Source organism: Papio anubis, chromosome 18, assembly GCF_008728515.1.
Source record: "Papio anubis isolate 15944 chromosome 18, Panubis1.0, whole genome shotgun sequence".
NCBI classification, from domain to species: domain Eukaryota; kingdom Metazoa; phylum Chordata; class Mammalia; order Primates; family Cercopithecidae; genus Papio; species Papio anubis.
The window spans coordinates 332,007-353,603 of record NC_044993.1 but is presented as its reverse complement, the minus strand read 5'-3'; the positions used below and the strand labels follow the sequence as shown (position 1 = coordinate 353,603).

General features: G+C 58.5%; 2 protein-coding genes and 1 long non-coding RNA gene across 19 annotated transcripts; 1 reads left to right on the top strand and 2 right to left on the bottom strand.

Moving 5' to 3' along the window:
* Positions 1 to 1,155: 1,155 nt before the first annotated feature.
* LOC108583596 lies at positions 1,156 to 4,660 on the bottom strand. The gene is made up of 2 exons (XR_001898391.3): positions 4,507 to 4,660; positions 1,156 to 1,859 (listed from the first exon to the last, which is right to left on the bottom strand). It is a non-coding gene; the product is annotated as an uncharacterized LOC108583596 (long non-coding RNA).
* Positions 4,661 to 4,723: 63 nt separating this feature from the next.
* Positions 4,724 to 14,969, top strand: CDK10 (cyclin dependent kinase 10). 16 transcript variants are annotated; one of them, XR_002519369.2, is made up of 13 exons: positions 4,724 to 4,818; positions 7,973 to 8,045; positions 8,945 to 9,130; positions 9,274 to 9,345; positions 10,002 to 10,104; positions 10,362 to 10,443; positions 10,774 to 10,841; positions 11,987 to 12,039; positions 12,119 to 12,188; positions 12,889 to 12,948; positions 13,314 to 13,437; positions 13,513 to 13,929; positions 14,190 to 14,261. XR_002519369.2 is itself a non-coding variant. In XM_009197079.3 (13 exons), exons 3-13 carry the CDS (start codon positions 9,327 to 9,329, stop codon positions 14,285 to 14,287), a joined length of 870 nt encoding a protein of 289 aa, XP_009195343.1. In that variant the 5' UTR covers positions 4,724 to 4,818; positions 7,973 to 8,045; positions 9,274 to 9,326; the 3' UTR covers positions 14,288 to 14,969. The 16 variants fall into 16 exon arrangements, 5 of the variants coding, with proteins under 5 accessions (XP_009195343.1, XP_003917384.1, XP_021787998.1 ...); XM_009197079.3 differs by lacking the exon at positions 8,945 to 9,130 and having other exon boundaries at positions 13,513 to 13,652; positions 13,877 to 13,929; positions 14,190 to 14,969; XM_003917335.5 differs by lacking the exon at positions 8,945 to 9,130 and having other exon boundaries at positions 4,726 to 4,856; positions 13,513 to 13,634; positions 13,877 to 13,929; positions 14,190 to 14,969.
* Positions 14,970 to 14,971: 2 nt separating this feature from the next.
* On the bottom strand, positions 14,972 to 21,064 carry SPATA2L (spermatogenesis associated 2 like). 2 transcript variants are annotated; one of them, XM_003917337.3, is made up of 3 exons: positions 19,679 to 21,064; positions 19,127 to 19,430; positions 14,972 to 16,836 (listed from the first exon to the last, which is right to left on the bottom strand). In XM_003917337.3, the coding sequence occupies exons 2-3, from the start codon at positions 19,427 to 19,429 to the stop codon at positions 15,865 to 15,867; spliced, it is 1,275 nt and encodes a 424-aa protein (XP_003917386.1). In that variant the 5' UTR covers position 19,430; positions 19,679 to 21,064; the 3' UTR covers positions 14,972 to 15,864. The 2 variants fall into 2 exon arrangements, with proteins under 2 accessions (XP_003917386.1, XP_003917385.1); XM_003917336.4 differs by having other exon boundaries at positions 19,816 to 21,064.
* Positions 21,065 to 21,597: the final 533 nt, after the last annotated feature.

The following is a 21,597-nucleotide window of genomic DNA, read 5'->3' as shown; positions in this document are numbered from 1 at the left end:
GCTCTGCGCCCAGGCTGGAGTGCAGTGGCCAGATCTCCCGGCTCCCTGCAAGCTCAGCCTCCCGAGGGTTATACCATTCTCCTGCCTCAGCCTCTCCCGAGTAGCTGGGACCACGAAGCCCGCCACCTCGCCCGGCTAGTTTTGTATTTTAGTAGAGGCGAGGGTTTCACGTGTTAGCCAGGATGGTGCGATCTCTCTGGCCTGTTGATCGCCGTCTCGGCCTCCCAAAGTGCTGGGATTACAGGCTTGAGCCACCGCGCCCGGCCTTTTTTTTTTGAGGCGGTCTTGCTCTGTCGCCCAGGCTGGAGTGCAGTGGCAATCTCGGCTCACTGCAAGCTCCGCCTCGAGTTCCAGCCATTCTCCTGCCTCAGCCTCGGTAGCTGGGACTACGAGAGCGTCGCCACTGCGCCCGGCTAATTTTTTCTATTTTTAGTAGAGGCCGGGGTTTCACCATGGTCTCGATCTCCTGACCTTAATGATCCATGCCTCGGCCTCCCAAAGTGCTGGGATTACAGTGAGCCACCTTGACCTCAATTATGTCTTTAACTGTGGCTAAGATTTTGTCATCCACAATTGTTGTTTTACTCTGATCCTTTTATAGAAATTTAGTTTATAGTCAGCTATAGAACTCCAAGGTACTCTTCAATATAAGTTTCTGATCACTTTAGAGATTGTGCCATTAGAATAGAGTGAAAACTTCCAAGACTCTCATTGACAGCTGCTATATTCATGAAAATTGTTCATCCAGTATTGGGCAAAAGAGTTAATTTTGGACTAAACTAATATAAGACTGAAATAATCTTTTACATTTTTTGCTTAAAAACATTACTGATCCTGGCGGTGGCTCAAGCCTGTAATCCAACTTGGAAAGCGGTGGTGAGATCCACAGCGTCAAGACCGAACCATCTAACTATGGTGAAACCGTCTCTATAAAATACAAAACAGCGGTAGGTATTATGTAATCCTTTCTTCTTAATTTCGGGAAGTGACTTCAATCGAATCGCCACTGCACTCCAACTAGAGGAATGACCTAGCGGATCGATCTCCACTTTTTTTTTTTTTTCTGATCCCTTTCTGTTCTTTCCAAGAACAAAGAAACTTAGCTTTGAGCTATTTGCAGCTTTAGCAATTGGGTAAGTACACTCCTGTGAAAAATTTGGAACATATATATATATTTTTAAAATTTTGCTTGAGTAGCATATCTCTTTCTGATTTCTCCAAAAATTGGGAACTATTTGTGAGCACTATTTAAAAAAAAAAAAAAAGTTTTCCTCTCCCTTCCCCTATCTGTATTCTAATGTCAATAGAATTATGTGCACAAGTGCAGTACAATCTGTTTTCTCTTGTAATAGGACATAATTAGAGACCCTGCATATTTCACCGAGGCTTTGACTGGAATGGTACGCTTTCACATATAAACAGGCTGCTTTAAGCAATCCAAGTTGACTTATAGAGCCCATAAAAGCCCTTGGGAAAACTGGCTTCATACTGTATCCGCCCGGCAGGTTCTTCTTGCCCAGATGGAGTCAGTTGATCAAGGTAGGGAAACTGCAATAGAGAAAGGGTTTAATTCACACGGACAAGTGATTATTACTGAAATCAGTCTCCCCAAGAACTCAGGGACAGGTTTTCCAAAGGTCGTTTGGGGGAAAGGGTATGGTAGCCGGGCAGTGGTGCTTGCTGCTGGCTGGTTGTGGTGCTTGCTGCTGGCTGGTTGTGGTGCTTGCTGCTGGCCGGTTGGGGGGGCCATCGTAAGGTGAGACAGGACCCTCCTTTGCTGAGTCACTTCTGGGTGGGACTCTAGGAGTAGTTGGCAGGTCCAGAGAAGCCATCATCAGCCAGTGGGTCCTGTTGGAACCCTAGGTACGAGACATGCAAAAAACCCTTGAGAGATATTGCAAAAGGCCAGTCTTAGGTTCCAATAGCATTGTGATCTGCAGGACCTCTGGAATAATGGCTGACAATTGTTGATGTCTACATCTTAGCAGAATTCAGGCTCCTTTCCTCTCCCTAGCCTGGTGGCCCCTCATTAGTTTTACAAATACAGTTGAGTTTTGGGGAGGGGCTATTATCATTTAAACTATAAACATCTCCCAAAGTTAGCCCAAGAATAACTGAAGGCAGCTTGAAAGCTAAAGGTCAAAGGGGGTTTGGCTAGATCATATCTTCCCCAACTGGCATAATTTTCTCAATGATATAATTTTTGTGCCCAGTCACAACACCCGCATTTTCTTATTTCTTTTTTTCTTTTTTGAGACGGAGTCTCTCTCTGTTGCCCAGGCTGGAGTGCAGTGGTGCAATCTCAGTTCACTGCAAGCTCCGCCTCCCAGGTTCATGCCATTCTCCTGCCTCAGCCTCCCAAGTAGCTGGGACTACAGGCACCCGCCACCATGCCTGGCTAATTTTTTGTATTTTTAGTAGAGACGGGGTTTCACTGTGTTAGCCAGGATGGTCCCAATCTCCTGACCTCGTGATCTGCCCGCCTTGGCCTCCCAAAGTGTTGGGATTACAGGCGTGAGCCACTGCGCCCGGCCAACACCCCCATTTTCTATACCACACTGAACTCCCCCATTTTCTACATGCTGATCAAAACCAATCTGAATGGAGTCTAGGTCTGGCTGTGGGCTGTTGGGAACAGGGCCCCAAACCTGGCCACAAACTGGCCCCAAAAGTGGCCATAAACAAAATCACAAAATTTCTGCAGCACTGTGACATGCTCATGATGGCCATGATGCCCATGCTGGAAGGCTATCCGTCTACTGGAATGAGGCTCATCCAGGGAGGAAAACCGCTCAGAGGCGTTCCTGAACTTAGCATGAGCGATCTGTGCCTTAAGGACGTGCTCCTGCTGCAGATAACTAGCCAGACCCATCCCTTTATTTTGGCCTATCCTTTTATTTCCTGTAAGAAATGCTTTTAGTTAATCTATAATCTATAGAAACAATGCTCATCACTGACTTGCTGTCAATAAATATGTGGGTAAATCTTTGTTCGAGGCTTTCAGCTCTGAAGGCCGTGAGACCCCTGATTTCCCACTCTACACCCTGTATTTCTGTGTGTGTGTCTTTAATTCCTCTAGTGCCGCTGGGTTAGGGTCTCCACGACCGAGCTGGTCTCAGCAGTGGGCAGTGGTTTAGGCCCTGCTTGCTCAACTGGATTTCAACAGTGAAGCCAGATTAGTGGACATGCTGGCTGCCCCTGATCCTGGACCTGGACCAACGGCACTTCCTAAACGTTCCACGTCGACTTTTCTTTCTCCACCTTCCAGGGCTGGGTTGTGAGATTGAAGAGGAAGGTGCCTGTGAGAATGGCTTCTATCAGCTTCAGAGGTCAGGTCTTCCATGAGTGAGGGAGGTATCTACTTTGCAGCACCTTGTTAGGGAATGCTGACATAGCTACCTCTTCCCGCCCAGAAGCTAAGCTTAAATGCCACCCCTCAACGGAGCTTCTCTCCTGTCTTTCACTTGCTGCTGCTTATTTCTGTCACAGAACTTGACAGCATCGACATCAGCGCTTGTTTCCTTCAGTCTCCCGGAGTCCCCATGTCCTGAACACAGAGGAGGCACCCAAATGCGTGCTGAAGCCCACAACCCTGGACCAAGTGACCTGACCCTCACCTGGAGGACCTTCACCTGCTTCACCTCTCACCTGGAGGACCCTCTGACTTGGAGGACCCCTCACCTGGGGGACCCTCACCTGGGGGACCCTCTCACCTGGAGGACCCTCACCTGGAGGACCCTCACCTGGAGGACTCTGACCTGGGGGACCCTCTGACCTGGAGGACCCCTCACCTGGGGGAACCTCTTACATGGGGGACCCCTCACCTGGGGGACCCTCTGACCTGGAGGACCCCTCACCTGGGGGACCCTCTCACCTGGGACCCTCACCTGGAGGACCCTCCACCTGGAGGACTCTGACCTGGAGGACCTAACCTGGGGCCCTCTCACCTGGAGACCACTCTCACCTGGGGGACTCTCACGACCTGGAGGACCCCTCACCTGGGGGACCCTCACCTGGAGGACCCCTCACCTGGGGGACCCTCTCACCTGGAGGACCCTCACCTGGAGGACTCTGACCTGGAGGACCCCTAACCTGGGGGACCCTCTCACCTGGAAGACCCTCTCACCTGGGGGACTCTCTGACCTGGAGGACCCCTCACCTGGGGGACCCTCTCACCTGGAGGACCCCTCACCTGGGGACCCTCTCACCTGGAGGACTCTGACCTGGAGGACCCCCTCACCTGGGGGACCCTCTGACCTGGAGGACCCTCACCTGGAGGACCCCCTCACCTGGAGAACCCTCTCACCTGGAGGACTCTGACCTGGAGGACCCCCTCACCTGGAGAACCCTCTTACCTGGAGAACCCCTAACCTGGGGGACCCTCTCACCTGGAGGACCCCCTCACCTGGGGGAACCTCTGACCTGGAGGACCCTCACCTGGAGGACCCCTCACCTGGGGGACCCTCTCACCTGGAGGACCCTCTTACCTGGGGGACCCCATCTCACCTGGAAGACCTTCATCTGAATAATCGCCGTGGCCTCCCACTACGGCGCAGCCGGGTCGGGTGCCCAGGCTTCACCCTAAAATAAGGCCCGAACTGCAGCAGTCGGAGCGGGTCCCTGGGGCTGAGCGCCTAGGGCGGACCCGCGGGAGCGTCTCTTGGTAACCGTTGGTAAGGAGAGGAAGCCCGGAAAGGAGCTTTCGCGCACGCGCCGCGGGGCCGTCCGGTCTGCGCCTGCGCGCACAGGAGGCGTGGCCAGCGCTGGGCATGGCGGAGCCAGACCTAGAGTCGGAGCAGATCCGCCTGAAGTGTATTCGTAAGGAGGGCTTCTTCACGGTGCCTCCGGAACACAGGGTGCGCGGGGGGCCACCCGGGCAGCTCTGCGCGCTTCTCTAGCGGCACTGCTTGGCCGGAACTGGGGAGTCTCGTGTCGCGCTGCCGCGCCGAAGCTTCCGGCACGGGCAGGAGCGACAGTCCCAGCGTTCCCCGCGGCGCGGGCGGAGGGCGGGGCGGGCTCGGGACTCGGACGGGCAGTCCCCGGAGATCTCGGGGGGCCGGGGCGGGCTCGGGGATGCCTCGCGCCCGCAGAGAGACGGGCCCGCGCCGTGGGAAGAGCAGGCTCCGGGCTCCAGCTCAGCGCCCGGGCCGGGCTTTGCAGGCTGAGCCGCGAGCCGCTTGCTTCTGGGAAAAATTTACTCGCGCGACGAGTTGGGGCTTGAAGGCTCCCGCTGGGGTTGGGCTGCATCGAGCGGGCTCCGGTGCTGCCTGGCGGCTTCACGCGAGCCCTGGCGCGCGGCCCTTGCAGAGGTGCCGGTGCCTCTGTCTGCAGAGACCAGGAGGGAGCCTCGGGGCGTTGGGCGATGTCGCCCAGGTGCACGGCTGGTGGGGGCGGACAGGCTTGAACTTTGGCCGCTGGTTTGTGTTTTAACTGCTGGCTGGTGCTCTGAGAGGACAAGCCACGTGTTCAGTAAGAATCATTAACAGATCGTGGCTGGATGACAACAGGAGCCACACTTGGCTCATTCAGACGCGCAGCAGGCGCTCACCGCGTTGAGTTCCGTGCTGGACTCGGGTGAAGTAGTGATTTGGCCTTACCCTTTTTTTTTTGAGACAGAGTCTCGCGCTCTCGCCCAGGCTAGAATGTAGTGGCATGATCAGGGCTCGGTGCATCGTCAGCCTCCTGGGCTCAAGTGATTTTCCCGCCTTGGCCTCCCAAAGTGCTGGAATTACAGGCGTGAGCCACCGCATCCGGCCTGGCATGGCCTTTCTTTGAGTTCAGGAAATGTGACAAGGATTTGGACACCCAGAAATAAGAAGGGTGTGGAGAAGAGCACAAGCAGAGGATGTGAGAAGGGGGATTAAGGCAGGAAAGGGAGGTTGAGGCTAGGCCATCAGTGAGTGCCAGGCCAGATGCTTCTGACTCGGTCTCCAGGTGTCAGGAAAGAATCAGAATGAGAACAAAGGCCAGCCAGTGGCTCACACCTGTAATCTCAGCAGTCTGGGAGGCTGAAGTGGGAGGATTGCTTGAGCCCAGGTTTGAGACTGAGGGTTAAGAGAAGGGAAGCCGGGAAATGGGGCCGTGAGGTTTCAAACTTTGGTACATGTGCTTTTTTCTTTTTTTTTTTTTGGAGACGGAGTCGCTCTGTCACCCAGGCTTGAGTGCAGTGACGCAGTCTTGGCTCACTTCAAGCTGCACCTCCCGGGTTCACGCCATTCTCCTGCCTCAGCCTCCCGGGTAGCTGGAACTGCAGGTGCCTGTCACCACGCCCGGCTACTTTTTTATATTTTTAATAGAGTTAATGGGGTTTCACCATGTTCGTCAGGATGGTCTCCATCTCCGGACCTCGTGATCTGCCCGCCTCGGCCTCCCAAAGTGCTGGGATTACAGGCATGAGCCATGTCCCCCCCGCCTACATGTGCTTCTTAGATCCATGGAGAACGGCACAGACTCTACTAGGACAGAGACCCCGAAATACAGGGCCTGAAGATGATGCCTTTCTTCACTCTCCCCTGACATTCTGGAGAGAAGCAGTTGTTTTGCACAGGTGGGCCAGGCGTTCTGGTTCAGTTTGTCTTCCCGTCACTGAGGCGAGGAGAGGTGAACGCTTCCTTTCACCTGGAAGTCACAGTCCCTTCAGCTCACATCCCAAGGCCACATGCCACTGGGTAGCGTTTCATATCTTACAGGAGGTAGTGACATAGGGATGCTGGGACAGCAGCCTCTGCCGCAGATGTAGTTTTGAACATGGGATTGAAAGGGAGTATCTGAGTGGCCGCCTCTGATATTTCTTGCAAAGCATTGGCCCAGTATCGTCACCACCTTTTCTCATCAGAAAAACCCAAGAGGCGAGGCACGGTAGCTCACGCTTGTAATCCGAGCACTCTGGGAGGCCGAGGCGGGTGAATCAGTGTCAGGCCTCTGAGCCCAAGTCAAGCCATTGCATCCCGTGACTTGCACCTATACGCCCAGATGGCCTGAAGTAACTGAAAAATCACAAAAGAAGTGAAAATGGCTGGTCCTTGCCCTAAGTGATGACATTACCTTGTGAAATTCCCTTTCCTGGCTCATCCTGGCTGAAAAGCTCCCCCACTGAGCGCCTTGTGACCCCCACTCCTGCCCACCAGAGAACAACCCCTTTTCTACTGTAATTTACCTACCCAAATCCTATAAAACGGCCCCACCCTTATCTCCCTTCGCTGACTCTTTTCGGACTCAGCCCGCCCGCACCCAGGTGATTAAAAAGCTTTATTGCTCGCACAAAGCCTGTTTGGTGGTCTCTTCACACGGACGTGCATGACAATCAGGAGATCGAGACCATCCTGGCCAACATGGTGAAACCCCGTCTCTACTAAAAATAGAAAATTGGCCGGTTGTGGCACGTGCCTGTGGTCCCAGCTACTCAGGAGGCTGATGCTGGAGAATCACTTGAACCCGGGAGGTGGAGCTTACAGTGAACCAAGATCTTGCCACTGCACTCCAGCCTGGGCAACAGAGCGAGACTCAGTCTCAAAAAAAGAAAAAAGTCCGGGCGTGGTGGCTCCCGCCTGTAATCCCAGCACCTTGGGAGGCTGAGGCGGGCGGATCATGAGGTCAGGGGAGATTGAGACCATCCTGGCTAACACAGTGAAACCCCGTCTCTAGTAAAAATACAAAAAAAAAAAAAATTAGCTGGGCAGGGTGGTGGGTGTCTGTAGTCCTAGCTCCTCGGGAGGCTGAGGCAGGAGAATGGCGGGAACCCGGGAGGAGGAGCTTGCGGTGAACCAAGATCACGCCACTGCACTCCAGCCTGGGTGACAGAGTGAGACTCGGTCTCAAAAAAAAAAAAAAAAAACCGGCCCGAGCATGTGGTTGCCTTTCTGCTTGGTGAGCAAGACGTGAGTGGGCTCCCTGGTACAAATTCTATTTGAAATTTCCTCAGTTGTTCCATCAGCTGCCAGATTTCCACACTGGCAACACCGTTCTTTTTCAGCTGGGACGATGCCGCAGTGTGAAGGAGTTTGAGAAGCTGAACCGCATTGGAGAGGGTACCTACGGCATTGTGTGTGAGTGGCCAAGGCCAGAGCGTGTAGCCGCAGCTCGTGGCTGTGACAGTGTGGGATGAGACTGTCGAAGCAGCAGCTGCGTTGGGCTGGATGGGACTCAGACCCTGTACTCTAAACCAGGGCAGAAACTTGTTCGCAACTTTAATTCCTGGTGTAGTCATCACAAACGTTACACCATTTCTGGATAAATGGAAGCGTCCAGTTGCTAATGCCCATAAACCAAATGTGTCACGCAGAGTAGAGAGAACTGTCAGAGAAATCAAATACAGAACTTTCCAGAAGCGGCAGGAGCTGGACACGATGCTCATGTCTATAACCTCAGCAACTCTGGAGGGGTCACCTGAGCCCAGGTGGTTTTTCTTGTTTGTTTGTTTTTGAGATGGGTTTTGCTCTGTTGCCCAGGCTGGAGTGCAGTGGCATCACCACAGCTCACTGCAGCCTCGACCTCCCAGGCTCAAGTGATCCTCCCACCTCAGCCTCCTGAGTATCTGGGACCACAAGAGTACAGAATCACACCCGGCTGATTTTTTTATTTTTGGTAGAGATGGGATCTCCCTATGTTGCCCGGGCTGGTCTTGAACTTCTGGGCTCAAATGATCCTCCTGCCTCAGCCTCCCAAAGCACTGGGATTACAGGTGTGAGCCACTGTACCCGGCGAAGCCTAGGAGTTTGAGACTGCAGTGAGCTGTGATTGTGCCACCGCACCCCAGCCTTGGCAACAGAGGGAGACCCTGTCTCAAAAAAACCAAAACCACCACACACAACTGAAGCTCATAACAGCTGTGAAATTGGCGTAGATCATTCTGGAAGCTGCACACATTGGCACAGTGTTGTGTAGAGCCATCTTCACACAAAATAAGGTTCACTTTTTCTACATAGAGTACCTTACTTGCTTTTAGGACATTACAAGAGCTCAAAGCTGTGATCTGCGTGCCGAGGAGGCGCACAGGGAGAGCCTGGAGCCACAGAACTGAGTGGCTGGAGGCCAGGGTCCAGCACAGAGCAAAGCTGGGCACCCCCTGCGCAGTTCGAATGAGGAAACCCCCCCAGGGAGCAGGTGTCTCGGGCTGCAGGCGTTGCACAGAGTGAGGATTGAGTGTCACGGGCAGGAGGTTGTCAGAGGAGAGAACGGGGACCCCTGTGGCTCACGGAGAGGTTCCTGTGCAGCACTAGGGGGCCCACGAGGGGCATCGAGATGGACGTCGTCACCGACGCGTTTCCATTGCAGATCGGGCCCGGGACACCCAGACAGATGAGATCGTCGCGCTGAAGAAGGTACGGATGGACAAGGAGAAGGATGGTGAGCAGGAAGATGGGGTGCTGGGACCCCACGCTGGGAGAAGGCAGAAAGGTGTGACAAGGAGGAGGATGGTGAGCAGGAAGATGGGGTGCTGGGACCCCACGCTGGGAGGAGGCAGAAAGGTGTGACAAGGAGGAGGATGGTGAGCAGGAGGATGGGGTGCTGGGACCCCACACTGGGAGGAGGCAGAAAGGTGTGAGTTACCTGAAGTTTCCTCAGAGCGACTGCACGGTGGCTGTAGGGGGCCATCCTCTGGGCGGGTTCTGGCGTGGCCCAGCGCGTCACCCCCAGGTCCACACGCGGCCTCAGCTGTCTGCCGGGAGGGCTCTGCGGTCTCCATCCCCTCCTCCCCCTCCTGTCTGGTGAGCCCCCCTCCCTGCAGGCTCAGCTCTGCTGTCCCCTCCACCCCCAGCACCTGCCTGTGTAGGCAGGGCCCTGCCACGCCCCAGACGGATGTCCATGGTGGCTAGAGGTGCTGATGCGTATTTGGTCAAGAAAGAGTTAAAAGTGCTTATTGGGGTCGCCCTGATCCTCCCTGAGGTGGGGACAGCTGCAGCGACTGGCATCAGGTGTCCATGAAGCCCCGGGAGTGGCTGGGGTCGGGGCGTCCCCGTCATCACTGGGGTGGGGCTCGCTGAGGCCGCCTCCCTCCCCAGGCATCCCCATCAGCAGCCTGCGGGAGATCACACTGCTGCTCCGCCTGCGTCACCCCAACATCGTGGAGCTGAAGGAGGTGGTTGTGGGGAACCACCTGGAGAGGTACGCGGTCTCCTGCTCTGTGCATCGGGCCCCAGGGAGCATGTATCTTGGGCTAGAGGTGTCGCACAGAGTGAGGACTGAGTGTCACTGGGCATGAGGTTGTCAGAGAAGAGATGGCCCCACCTCACTGCCTGGCCCAGCCCGTTGTCAGAGGCGGACACAGGTTGTCCTGCCCATGTCCCCTCCTGCAGCAGGGGAGGGTCCACTTTGACCCCTTAGAAGGCCGGAGGGTGGTATGCATCTTCTGTTTCTTCTAGCATCTTCCTGGTGATGGGTTACTGTGAGCAGGACCTGGCCAGCCTCCTGGAGAATATGCCAACACCCTTCTCGGAGGCCCAGGTGCGTGGCAGAGGGCCTGGGGTGGGGGAATGGGCTTCATTGGCCCTTGTGGTGCACATTTATAACAAAACAGGGCCACCTGGGGATTTGCAGAGCTGCTGCTGCCTCTGCCTCCGCCTCCCAGTGTGTCAGTGAGCTTCAGTGAGGTAGAATTCCTGTGGTGGGGGCATCTGGTGGGAGCATGCGGCCCCGGGGCCGAGAGCCTTGCGAGGGCACTGGTTTCCTGGGCTGTTGTGACTGCCAGTCCTGCTGGCCACTGTGGGTGTGGCAGGGCCGGGCCGGGCTTCCCTGCAGGCTCAGCCTGACTGGCACCTCTGACCCTCTACACAGGTCAAGTGCATCGTGCTGCAGGTGCTCCGGGGCCTCCAGTATCTGCACAGGAACTTCATCATCCACAGGTGGGTGACAGCTTGCCAGAGTCGGAAGCACAGATTCCGCTGAGGCCTGACTTTGCTGCCTCCTATGGAAAGTTACTAAAAGCTCAAGGGTTCCCAGCTGCAGCAGCTGCCCACTGCCCACTCCATTTGTGTTTTATTCTGTTTTTTTTTTTTTTTTTTTTTTTGAGGCGGAGTCTTGCTCGGTAGCCCGGGCTGGAGTGCAGTGGCCGGATCTCAGCTCACTGCAAGCTCCGCCTCCCGGGTTTACGCCATTCTTCTGCCTCAGCCTCCCAAGTAGCTGGGACTACAGGCGCCCGCCACCTCGCCCGGCTAGTTTTTTGTATTTTTAGTAGAGACGGGGTTTCACGGTGTTAGCCAGGATGGTCTCGATCTCCTGACCTCGTGATCCGCCCGTCTCGGCCTCCCAAAGTGCTGGGATTACAGGCTTGAGCCACCGCGCCCGGCCCTGTGTTTTATTCTGAAACAGAGAAGGGGTCTCTCTGTGTTGCCCAGGCTGGTCTCAAACACCTGGGCTCAAGTGATCCACCCACCTCGGCCTCCCAAAGTGCTGGGATTACAGGTGGGAGCCACCGTGCCTGGTCATGCACTCCCATTTTTAAAAGGCTCAAACATTAAGAGCATGTATGGGTTCATGAAAAAAAAAATAATAAAGATACTAGGCCAGGCGCGGTGGCTCATGCCTGTAATCCCAGCACTTTGAGAGGCCGAGGCGGGCGGATCACGAGGTCAGGAGATTGAGACCATCCTGGCTAACACGGTGAAACCCCGTCTCTACTAAAAATAAAAAAAAAAATTAGCTGGGCTTGGTGGCGGGTGCCTGTAGTCCCAGCCGCTCAGGAGGCTGAGGCAGGAGAATGGCGTGAACCCAGGAGGTGGAGCTTGCAGTGAGCCGAGATCGCGCCATTGCACTCCAGCCTGGGCAACAGTACGAGACTCTGTCTCAAAAAAAAAAAAAAAAAAAGATACTAAAAAGCCCAAACATGAGGAAATGTGCAGGAAGTCTATGGACATCGGTGCTGTGGGAGAGGTCTTATCCCCCGGTGGCCCTCGCCCTCTGGTGTGGGCATCAGTGCCGTGGGGGAGGTCTCATCCCCCCGGTGACCCTCGCCCTCTGGGAACCACCTGCCACTGTTTTTCTATCACAGGGACCTGAAGGTTTCCAACTTGCTCATGACTGACAAGGGCTGTGTGAAGACAGGTGGGTGCAACTTGTGCCAGGCCCTGTCCCTAGATTGTCAGCTCTCACTTGGTGACACACACTCCCCTTTCTGCTACAGCGGATTTCGGCTTGGCCCGGGCCTATGGCGTCCCAGTAAAGCCAATGACCCCTAAGGTGGTCACTCTCTGGTAAGTCCTTCTGAAGCGTGGTGGCCCCTGGGGACCAGGCCTGCCTGGTGGAGGGCTCCTTGCGACGTCAGGCTGAAGCTGCAAATGGCCTTGGGAATGTTAAGCTGTAGGGTTTGTGCAAACTCATAAACGCTGGGTCTAGGACAGCCTCCAGGACACAGCAGGGCTGTCCCACAAAATGGTGAGAGCCGGGCTCAGTGGCGTCAAGGGACCTGCCTAGCTGAGACACACCTCGCCCTGAGAGCCAGAAACGCACTGCGGCCGGGAAACCGTCTCTGGAGAGAAGGCCGCTTCCAGACTGAAGGATGGGCAGCTTGCATGCTTTCCCTGGTTCTTCCTCTTGGATACTTTCAGCCAGACAGGGTCATGCTTAGCAAGGGCTGAACATCAGAGTTGGTCAGACACAGGTCAGGACGCCACATGTCGTGTCGTCCCCATCTGAGAACAGGTTGGTGGTGGCTGGTGTGGCTGTGTGCTGAGGGTCTGTGGTCCCTGCGACTCTCAGGACGCCGCTGCACGTGCCGCCACCGGCAGCCGTTGCTGTGTGCGCCATCTAGATCTGCAGGGCTTGGGGCAGAGGGTGGTCCCAGTTGGGACAGGTTTCCAGGTCACCACAGGCTCTCAGGGAGGCTGTGTCCTGTGGAGGCCTGGGCTGGGGGAGAGGAGCCGGCCGTACTGAGGTGGGTGCCGCTTTGTGCAGGTACCGAGCCCCCGAACTGCTGTTGGGAACCACCACGCAGACCACCAGCATCGACATGTGGTGAGGAGTGGTTACTACTCCCGGGTCCTCTGGAAGGGCTGGGACGGGAGCTGGGGCACCTGGTTCCTGAGCTCAGCCTCAGGGAGGGGCAGGACTGCAGTGGGGTCTTTGCCAGCCTCCCACTCCCAGGGAGGTGGGCCTGAGCCTGGGAACCCAGGAGGAGGTGTGAGAACTTAGCTTGCTGTGGAGCACAGAGGTCTGCAGGAGGCACGCCTGCCCCTGCCCTTGTCACCCCGGGAGGCCTGCGGGGCCCGCGTGGGGAGCCAGTGGTCCCTGCCTATCCTTCAGTGTCCCTGACCCAGCGTGCCTCGCGCTGGCGGGGTCAGCAGAGGTCTGGCCGCAGTGAGGTCCGCTGTTCTCCGCAGGGCCGTGGGTTGCATCCTGGCCGAGCTGCTGGCCCACAAGCCCCTTCTCCCTGGCACTTCTGAGATCCACCAGATCGACTTGATCGTGCAGCTGCTGGGGACGCCCAGTGAGAACATCTGGCCGGTGGGTGTCCTGGGCAGACCCGCAGCCCCCTGCCCGTGCCCATGCCCTCAGCGCCTCAGCTCCTGCCTCCCATAGGGCTTTTCCAAGCTGCCGCTGGTCGGCCAGTACAGTCTCCGGAAGCAGCCCTACAACAACCTGAAGCACAAGTTCCCGTGGCTCTCGGAGGCCGGTCTGCGTCTGCTGCACTTCCTGTTCATGTACGACCCTAAGAAAAGGTGCTGTCTCTGCCCAGGGGGCAGGGCCCCCACCACCCGCACTGTTGAGACCGTTTCCCAGAGCCCAGCCTCACTGCGGCGGAGAGGCCGCTCCCCAGGGACAGCCGCTCAGCGGTTTCTGGCCACCAGGCTTCCTTTGAGAACTTCAATCACAGCTGCTCAGCTGGGTGGGAGATGAGGAAGCCGGACTCACGAGTCGCACTAATGCAGGCTGCCTCCTCCAGGGCGACGGCCGGGGACTGCCTGGAGAGCTCCTACTTCAAGGAGAAGCCCCTACGTGAGTGTCCAGGGTTCCTCAGACTCGCTCTGCGGGGAGCAAAAACGGCTGGGAGCCCGTTTCGCCGGGGGTGGGTGGTGGAGAATTGGCCTGGTGCCCTCACTGACGGCACCCCCTTTCTAGGGTAAGAGGACAGGGGCATGTGGAGGCGCAGACAGCCGAGGGCCAGGTCCAGAGGCAGAGCTGGACTCAGACCTGGGCCTGCTTCCCCTCTCTGGGGCCCTGCCCCGCCCAGCACTGAGCCGCCCTTCTCCCTGCAGCCTGTGAGCCAGAGCTCATGCCCACCTTTCCCCACCACCGCAACAAGCGGGCCGCCCCGGCCACCTCCGAAGGCCAGAGCAAGCGCTGTAAGCCCTGACGGTGGGCCTGGCATACGCCTGTATTCCCACACCATGTCTTCCGGGCGGCGGTGTCCGTGAAGGGTGCTAGGAGCTGACGAGGTGCCTGGGACCCAGCTCATCCCCTTGACTGACTTCCTCCATTGACTTCCTCCCACTGTCTGCCCTGAACCCACTACTGCCCCCAAAAACAGGCAGGGCATGGATGCAGGGTGACACGGGGGCACCCTGGAAGGGCGGGTCTGGTGGCCCCATCCATGGCCGCAGGGGTCCTGCTGTGTTGGAAACATGGGACCACTGAGGGGTCTCGTGCGGCTCTCCTCGCTGTACTGGAAGCACGGGACCACTGCTTCTTGGGAGGAGTGGCGGCTGCAGTCCCCCCACCGTCTTCGAGTTGTGGTGGACGCTGGCCTGGGATCAGCGGGCCCAGAAGACCTTTGTATCCCCCCTCAGTTGCCCAGGGTGCCCTGTGCATGAGTCGGCTGTGGTGACCCCAGGTGGGCCTGGCAGGACTCCAGATGAGGACAGGAGGGACAAGGTGTGGGGTGGGAGCCACAATTGAGGATGCCCCAAGACCACCGAGAGCCCTGGGCTGGGGGCTGAGCTATATCTCTGCTCCCCACGGGGGCCCCAACGAGGGGTCATGGCTCAGATGCTGAGCAAAACTGTAGGCTCTTGTTGGATAAAAGCTTTCTTAACAGACATGGTTTCACCAGCGTTTAATGTGCTCTGATGCTGACCATCCCTCTGTGTGCTGGGGAGGAAGGGGGTGGGGAGGAGGGTAGGGAGAGCAGGCTCAGCTTCCAGTGGATGTACCCTGCCCCCTCCCTCGCCAGAGCCGAGGTTAGGGCAGAGCCATCTTCTCTCCAGCCTGTGGGCTGCACCCAAGGGGAGGGGAGGGGCATCGTTACCACTGGACTGACCAAGACCCAGCCGCCTGGGTGTCCTGCCTACAGCCCCTCCGCCCAGCAGCAGGGACGCTCAGGCCTTCCCAGCCGTCTACTGCTGCCTGTTCCTGCAGCTCTCGGGCACCTCCACATCTGGTTTGAGGTCAGGTCCTTTCCTGTCTGTGGGCCCAGCTGCTGAGCCACCCAAGGGGAGGGCTGGGGTCCCTGAAGCCAGGTCAGCCATGCACCCAGCAGAGCTTGGTGGGGGGACCTCAGTGTCACCAACAGGCCCTTGAGGACACCCGTGTGGAGAATCCCTGGGACACATGGAGGACCAAGTCCTGAGCCCCATACTGCAGGGAGCGGGCCCGGAGCCGCAGGCCTTGGGGCACAGGGTCCTTCTCAGAGACAGGTTCAGGCACTGGCTGGAACAGGCTGGACCCCTCTGCCCAGCACATGTGGACATCTGGGTTCCGAGGGCGGGGAAATGTGGAAAGGCTCCTGCGGGCCAGCTTAGGCCTGCTGCCCTTGGAGCTTTCCATGGACAGAGTCCCACCTCCAGCAGGGGTTGGCCTGGACTCTTCAACCCCCTGCTGTGCCCAGAACTCCCCCAGGGACAAGGCGACCAGAGGCCCAGACCCCTCGCCAGCAAAGAGAAAAGCACCACGGGAGCTGTCTCCCAAGAGCCCTTGACCTGGGGCCCCACTGGCCTAGGGCCGGGCCCCGGGACTACTGTAGAGCAGAGTGTCCATCTGTGCACGCTGCAGCCACAAGCGCCGCTGGGCGTCGCCAAGCAGCACACGCAGCGAGTGGCCCGGGCGGCAGGCGGGCAGGGCTGCACAGTGGGCAGCATGCAGCTGGCGACAGGTGTCACAGCAGAGGGTGGGCAGGGCACCAGGGGACAGGCAGCTGTGTGCCTGGTAGCCTGGGGGCTCAGAGACAGACCTGTAGGCTGAGGCCGGTACCCCCTCTGCCCGAATACGCCTCGGGCTGGCCCCTGCAGAGCTTTCAGGGGTGGCCAGGTCCCCAGGCCTACTCAGCTCACGGCGCAGAGAGACGAAGGAGAAGGCGGAGGGTTCTGGTTCTAGCCCCTCCTCCAAGGCCCCATAGGGTGGGCTGCTGGCCTGTGGCAGCTCCTCAGCTGGGGGCTCCCAGGCCCGGCCCCCAGTGCCCCACAGTTTGGCACTCTGCTCCCACAGTGGCGGCCTGTAGGCCACCTCTGCCGAGGGCGAGTCAGGGCCTGGTGACGGCTCCCCATACAGGCTGGCATCCTCCGACCCCTCGTCCTCCTGCAGGTCCCGATATAAGTCCAGTGGGGCCCTGTAAGCAGCAGGGGAGCCTCGGGGGGGCAGGGGTGGAGGCTCCTCATCCTGGGCCAGCCGCTGCTGCAGCCAGGCCACACAGGAGGCCACGTCCCCGCTGGCACGCCGTGCCTGCAGCAGCTCCTCAGCTGGTAGTACACTGGTGCCCAGCTGGGCCAGCACCTCGCCCAGGATCTCACACTCCAGCCGGAGAGCGAAGCAGCCCAGGGCCACCTGCACCAGCTGGCAGGCGGGGGGCAGGGCGGTCACCATGAGCCGGTGGCTGTCCCTGCGCACGTAGCCCATCTTCTGGAAGCTCTTCAGGAGGAGGTCGTCTGAGAGCACACCCTTCAGCACGTGCACGTAGCCCCCGGAGAATGTCTGCAGGGGAGCAGCCCGGTCAGTGCTGCCCACCCTCCCATAGGCCGGACCCTAGGATACAGTGGGTCCGGGATCTGTCGGCTCAGGCCTTGGCAGCTTCTGATGCTCAGGCCCAACCCCGGAGACTAGGCTTAGTCAGTCTGGGCCAGGCCCAAACACGAGAATTTGTTGTTGTTGTTGTTGTTTTTTGAGACAGAGTCTCAAAAGTGCAGACCACTGGTGCACTGTCTGGAGTGCAGTGGTGTAATCTCAGCTCACTACAACCTCTGCCTCCCAGGTTCAAGCAATCCTCCTGCCTCGGCCTCCCGAGTAGCTGGGATTACAGGTGCACACCACCACGCCCCGCTAATTTTTGTATATTTAGTAGAGACGAGGTTTCACCATGTTGACCAGGAAGGTCTTAATCTCTTAACCTCATGATCCGCCCGCCTTGGCCTCCCAAGTGCTGGAATTACAGGTGTGAGCCACCACGCCCGGCCGAATTTCTTAAAATTTAATGGAAAAAACAACTAATACATTAACCTGGCTCACGAATCAGAACAAACTAAAGAGCTTACTGAGCAATTCCACTGTTCTGGGTTCCCACTACTCCCTTCACCCGTGGAGATGGCCTAATCTAGTTTTGAATGTATTTGCCCATACAGATTTTGTTTGCCCCTCTTATAAGGTAGCCCACCCCCGTTTTTTTTCACCTCTTTTCTTTGTAAGGTTTCTAACAAAAGCTAGACAGGTAGCCTCTTAAATGTGTTGTTCTGAACTTTGTTCTTTTCCATTATATTCTAGAAGATCAGGACGGAAGCTGTAGCATTCATTTCCCCACTGTGTAGTATTCCACCACGGGGGTGTAGCATCTGTTTTCAGAGCCCTACAGAGGCTGTCCGTGCACTGGGCTGACAGCCATGGGATAGCAGAAGGGTGAGTGCTTTCTTTTTTTTCTTCTTTGAGACGAAGTCTCGCTGTCACCAGGCTAGAGTGCAATGGCACAATCTTGGCTCACTGCAACCTCCACCTCCCAGGTTCAAGTGATTCTCCTGCCTCAGCCTCCTGAGTAGCTGGGGTTACAGGCGTGAGCCACCGCGCCCGGCTAATTTTTGTATTTTTTAATAGAGATGGGGTTTCACCATGTTGGTTAGGCTGGTCTCGAACCCCTGACCTCATGATCCGCCCACCTCGGCCTCCCAAAGTGCTGGGATTACAGGCGTGAGCCACCGCGCTCGGCCAAGGGTGAGTGCTTTCTAGCTTACAGTTAAGTGAAGAACTAAAGGAACCTCAGGACAATCACTGCGAGCGTCTCCTGACTAAGATTCCCTAACTCAGGCACTCCCAGCATCTAATGGCATGACACGGCCCATGTGTGGAGCACCCAGGGCCTGCAGCACTCAGCTCGGGGCTTCGATTCATTCCTCTGGCCCCATGAACTGGACTGTTCTTGTGTCCCTGTCTCAGGGGAGGAAAGGGGCTGAGATTAGCTAACTTGGCCAAGGCCTCGCGGCCAGGAGGCAGCAGGACTAGGTCCAAACCAGGGCTGCCCAGCACTGAAGCCGGTTATTCCCCTGCCCTGCCCCGCTGGGAGGCCTCAAGGGCGGGCCTGTCCGTCTCTCTCATGAATGAGAGTCCTGGCCCCTCCGACCAGCAGGTGTCCCCGGGGAGCCGCGGAGAGACGGCCGCTGCCATGGCAACCGGCGGAGGCGTAGCTCGCCCACGTGCGCCGTAACGTCATCGGCTTCCTACTCTTCCGAATTAGCTCAGAGCTCCCGGCGGCCCTGCCCCCTCCTGCCGCCAGGAGCTCACCTAGAGGGGCCAGGCCAGCCCTAGGGCACAGCCTCCAGCCCTGGGCACAGCCTCCGGCCCCAGGCCGAGGAGTTCACTAGGTCTGTGCCAGCCCTGAGACTTCACAGGGATGCACCCATCTGCTGTCCTCCTCTGCAAATGGGATTGGCCCATATCCTAGAGGAACTAGGATGACCACGGGACCTCAAGTCCCTTCTGTGTCCCTTTCCTAATATTTCCATGGCAACTGGGGCCGCGAGGCCTCTTAGGGAAGACACTGACGCAATCTCTCAGGGCAGGACCCCGTAGGCAGCACCCAGCCTGCCCTCGCCCACCCCATGATCTCAGCCCTAGGAGTGGGTGCCCCCACACGCCCACGACCCCTCAGCGCTCGGAGCCTTGAGAAGGCCACCGGGCACTGAGGATACCTCTCCCCCGAAAGGCGTGGTCCCCCATAGTCGACGGCCCCGCGACCCGCAGGCCAGGACGAGGGGCAAGCTCCTCCTGACCTGGCGCCTACCTTGATGGTGGTGAACTCCTTCCTCCAGGGCAGCAGGTACAGGTGCACCGCGGCGAGTTCCAGCAGCTCGAAGGCGCGGGCCAGGCCGCGTAGCGCGGGCGCCAGGTCGGCGCGGCCCCACAGCCCGTCGGTGAGCAGCGCCAGCGCGTCGTCCTGCAGCGCCCCGTGCAGGTCGAAGTCCTCCACCAGGATCTGCCAGAGCACCGCGCGCAGCGAGGGGTCCCCGCACACGCCCGCGCGGCCCCGTCGCAGCTCGCGCTCCAGGCACAGGCGGTAGTCCTCGGACAGCGAGCTGCTGCCCATCCTGCGGGGGGCGGGGGTCAGGGACCTACGGCCGCGCCCCGCCAGCCGCTCTCTCCCCGAGCCCCCACCCAGCGTCCCCAGGACCCCTCGAGCCTGGAGACCCCGCCCCCACCGGCTGGGCGCCCCCGGTACCTTGGGCACCCCCTACCCTGGAGACCTCGGCCCCATCAGCTGTCCGCCCACCCAGCGATCCAGGTCCCTCCAGCCGGGCGCCCCCGCACCTCCAGCCCCTCCCTCCAGCCTGGGTACCTCGGCCTTCCAGGGGCGCCCCCGGTTATCGACCGCACCCTTCTCTAGACACGCGCTTCCGCCCGTTGAGCCCTCTCCCGACCAGAGCCCCTTCGCCCGGCAGACAGAGCTGCGGACCCCGCGGGTGACGGCGCTACCTGTCTGTCCCCAGCGCTCTCCAGCCGCCGCCGCTCAGTTCGGGCCTCCCCGCGCGCCGCGCGCTTCCGCCGGGAGCCGGCTCCGCCCGGGGCCCGCGGCCGTGACGCTAGGGGCGGGGCTTGGCACAGGCCCCGCCTCTGGCTAATGCCGGAGGGGCGGGGCCTGTGCGCCTGGGCGGGGCCTGGTGGAAGCAAGGGAGGAGGAGGCGTCCCGCCCGGCCGAGCACCTGCGCGAGGCACCCCGAGAGCCTGCTGTCACCGCGTCGCCCGTCCCCTTACGGGACCGATATCGTTCACGACGCCCCTGGGTCGAGGGCTGCGGGCTCATGGCAGGCGCTCAGTGAACGTTGTGCCTGGGCCGCTCCTCCCCACGAGACGGGGACCCAGCCCCGGGCGCCTCGGCCGCGAGGAAGCAGGTGCGCGGGCTCGTGCCCTGTGGGGCGGAGCCGCGGGCATTACCTGACGGGGATTGGCTGGATCCTGGGAAGAGCCGTCCTGTGGGGCGGGGCCACCTGCACTACCTGGCGGGGATTGGCCGGACCCGGGGGCGGGCCTCCCCTGTCGGGCGGGGCCATCCCCTTGCGGGAGGGGCCCGCGGCGCGGAAGGTGGGCGCAAGCACAAGCCTTTCAGCCTCGTCTGAAACAGCAGCCTCAGGTGGGTGCGGGGACCTCAGATTCTATTTCTGCTGGCTCCGCTTCCCGGCCTCCTCCTGCACTTGCCCTCTGCCGCCCTTAAGAGCATCGTCTGGGCGGGTCTCTGAGGCAGGGCGAAGCCGCCCCCTCTCTAAGCTAAAAGCTGACCTGGGCCCCGGATCCATCCAGGCTAAATCTGGGCCACGACTTGCCGGGGACGTTTTCTTCGCTCGGGTTCCTCTGTTCTGTGCTAAAGGCACTTTCTCGCATTGCCCAGAAGTAGAGGAGGATGAGGGAGACCCTTGGAGGTCCCAGCCGAGACCCCCCCCACCCCACACCCCCGCTTTGGACAGGCTCTGCTCCTTCACGTCTGTGTCCCTCACCTCTCCAGGCCACCAAAACGAAGACCCAAGTTTGTTGAAACTTTCTCTGGGCCTGGGCGGCGAGGTACCCGCTTTTTCTTAGAATTTTTATTTGGCAGTTAGTTCCCTGCTGGCATCTTAGAAATATTGTGATCGTGGCGCGGTGGCTCATGCCTGTAATCTCAGCACTTTGAGAGGCCGAGGCAGGCAGATCACCTGAGGTCGGGAGTTCGAGACCAGCCTGGCCAACATGGCGAAACCCCGTCTCTATTAAAAATACAAAAATTAGCCAGGCGTGGTGGCTCATGTCTGTTATCCCAGCTACTTGGGAGGCTGAGGCAGGAGACTTACTTGAACCTGGGAGGCGGAGGTTGTGGTTGTAGTGAGCCAAGATCGCGCCACTACACTCCAGCGTGGGCGACAGAAGGAGACTCCGTCTGCAAAAAAAAAAAAAAAAATTGTAATGGAGTCGGTGGATCTCCCTATGTAGGTGGCCACCTCTGGACAGGGAGTTCTTTTACTTACAGTTTACTGAACCCAGCCTTGGTGTCCAGTGCCACCATGAGTCCACACCAGTTCTCGGGGCAGCTAACTTCGTAAGCCTCAACTCCTTTATTTTATTCTTCTTCTGATGTGGAGGAGGGTGGAGGTAACTGCCCTACCTTCGTCCTCCCTGAATTTGGTGGCACCAGCCCATTCATCAGCAGTGGGCCTAGCTCTCCTCCCATGGGCCTGGGCCGGTTTTTGCACCTGCCTCAACCCATGGAATAGAGCTGGAGTGAATTCC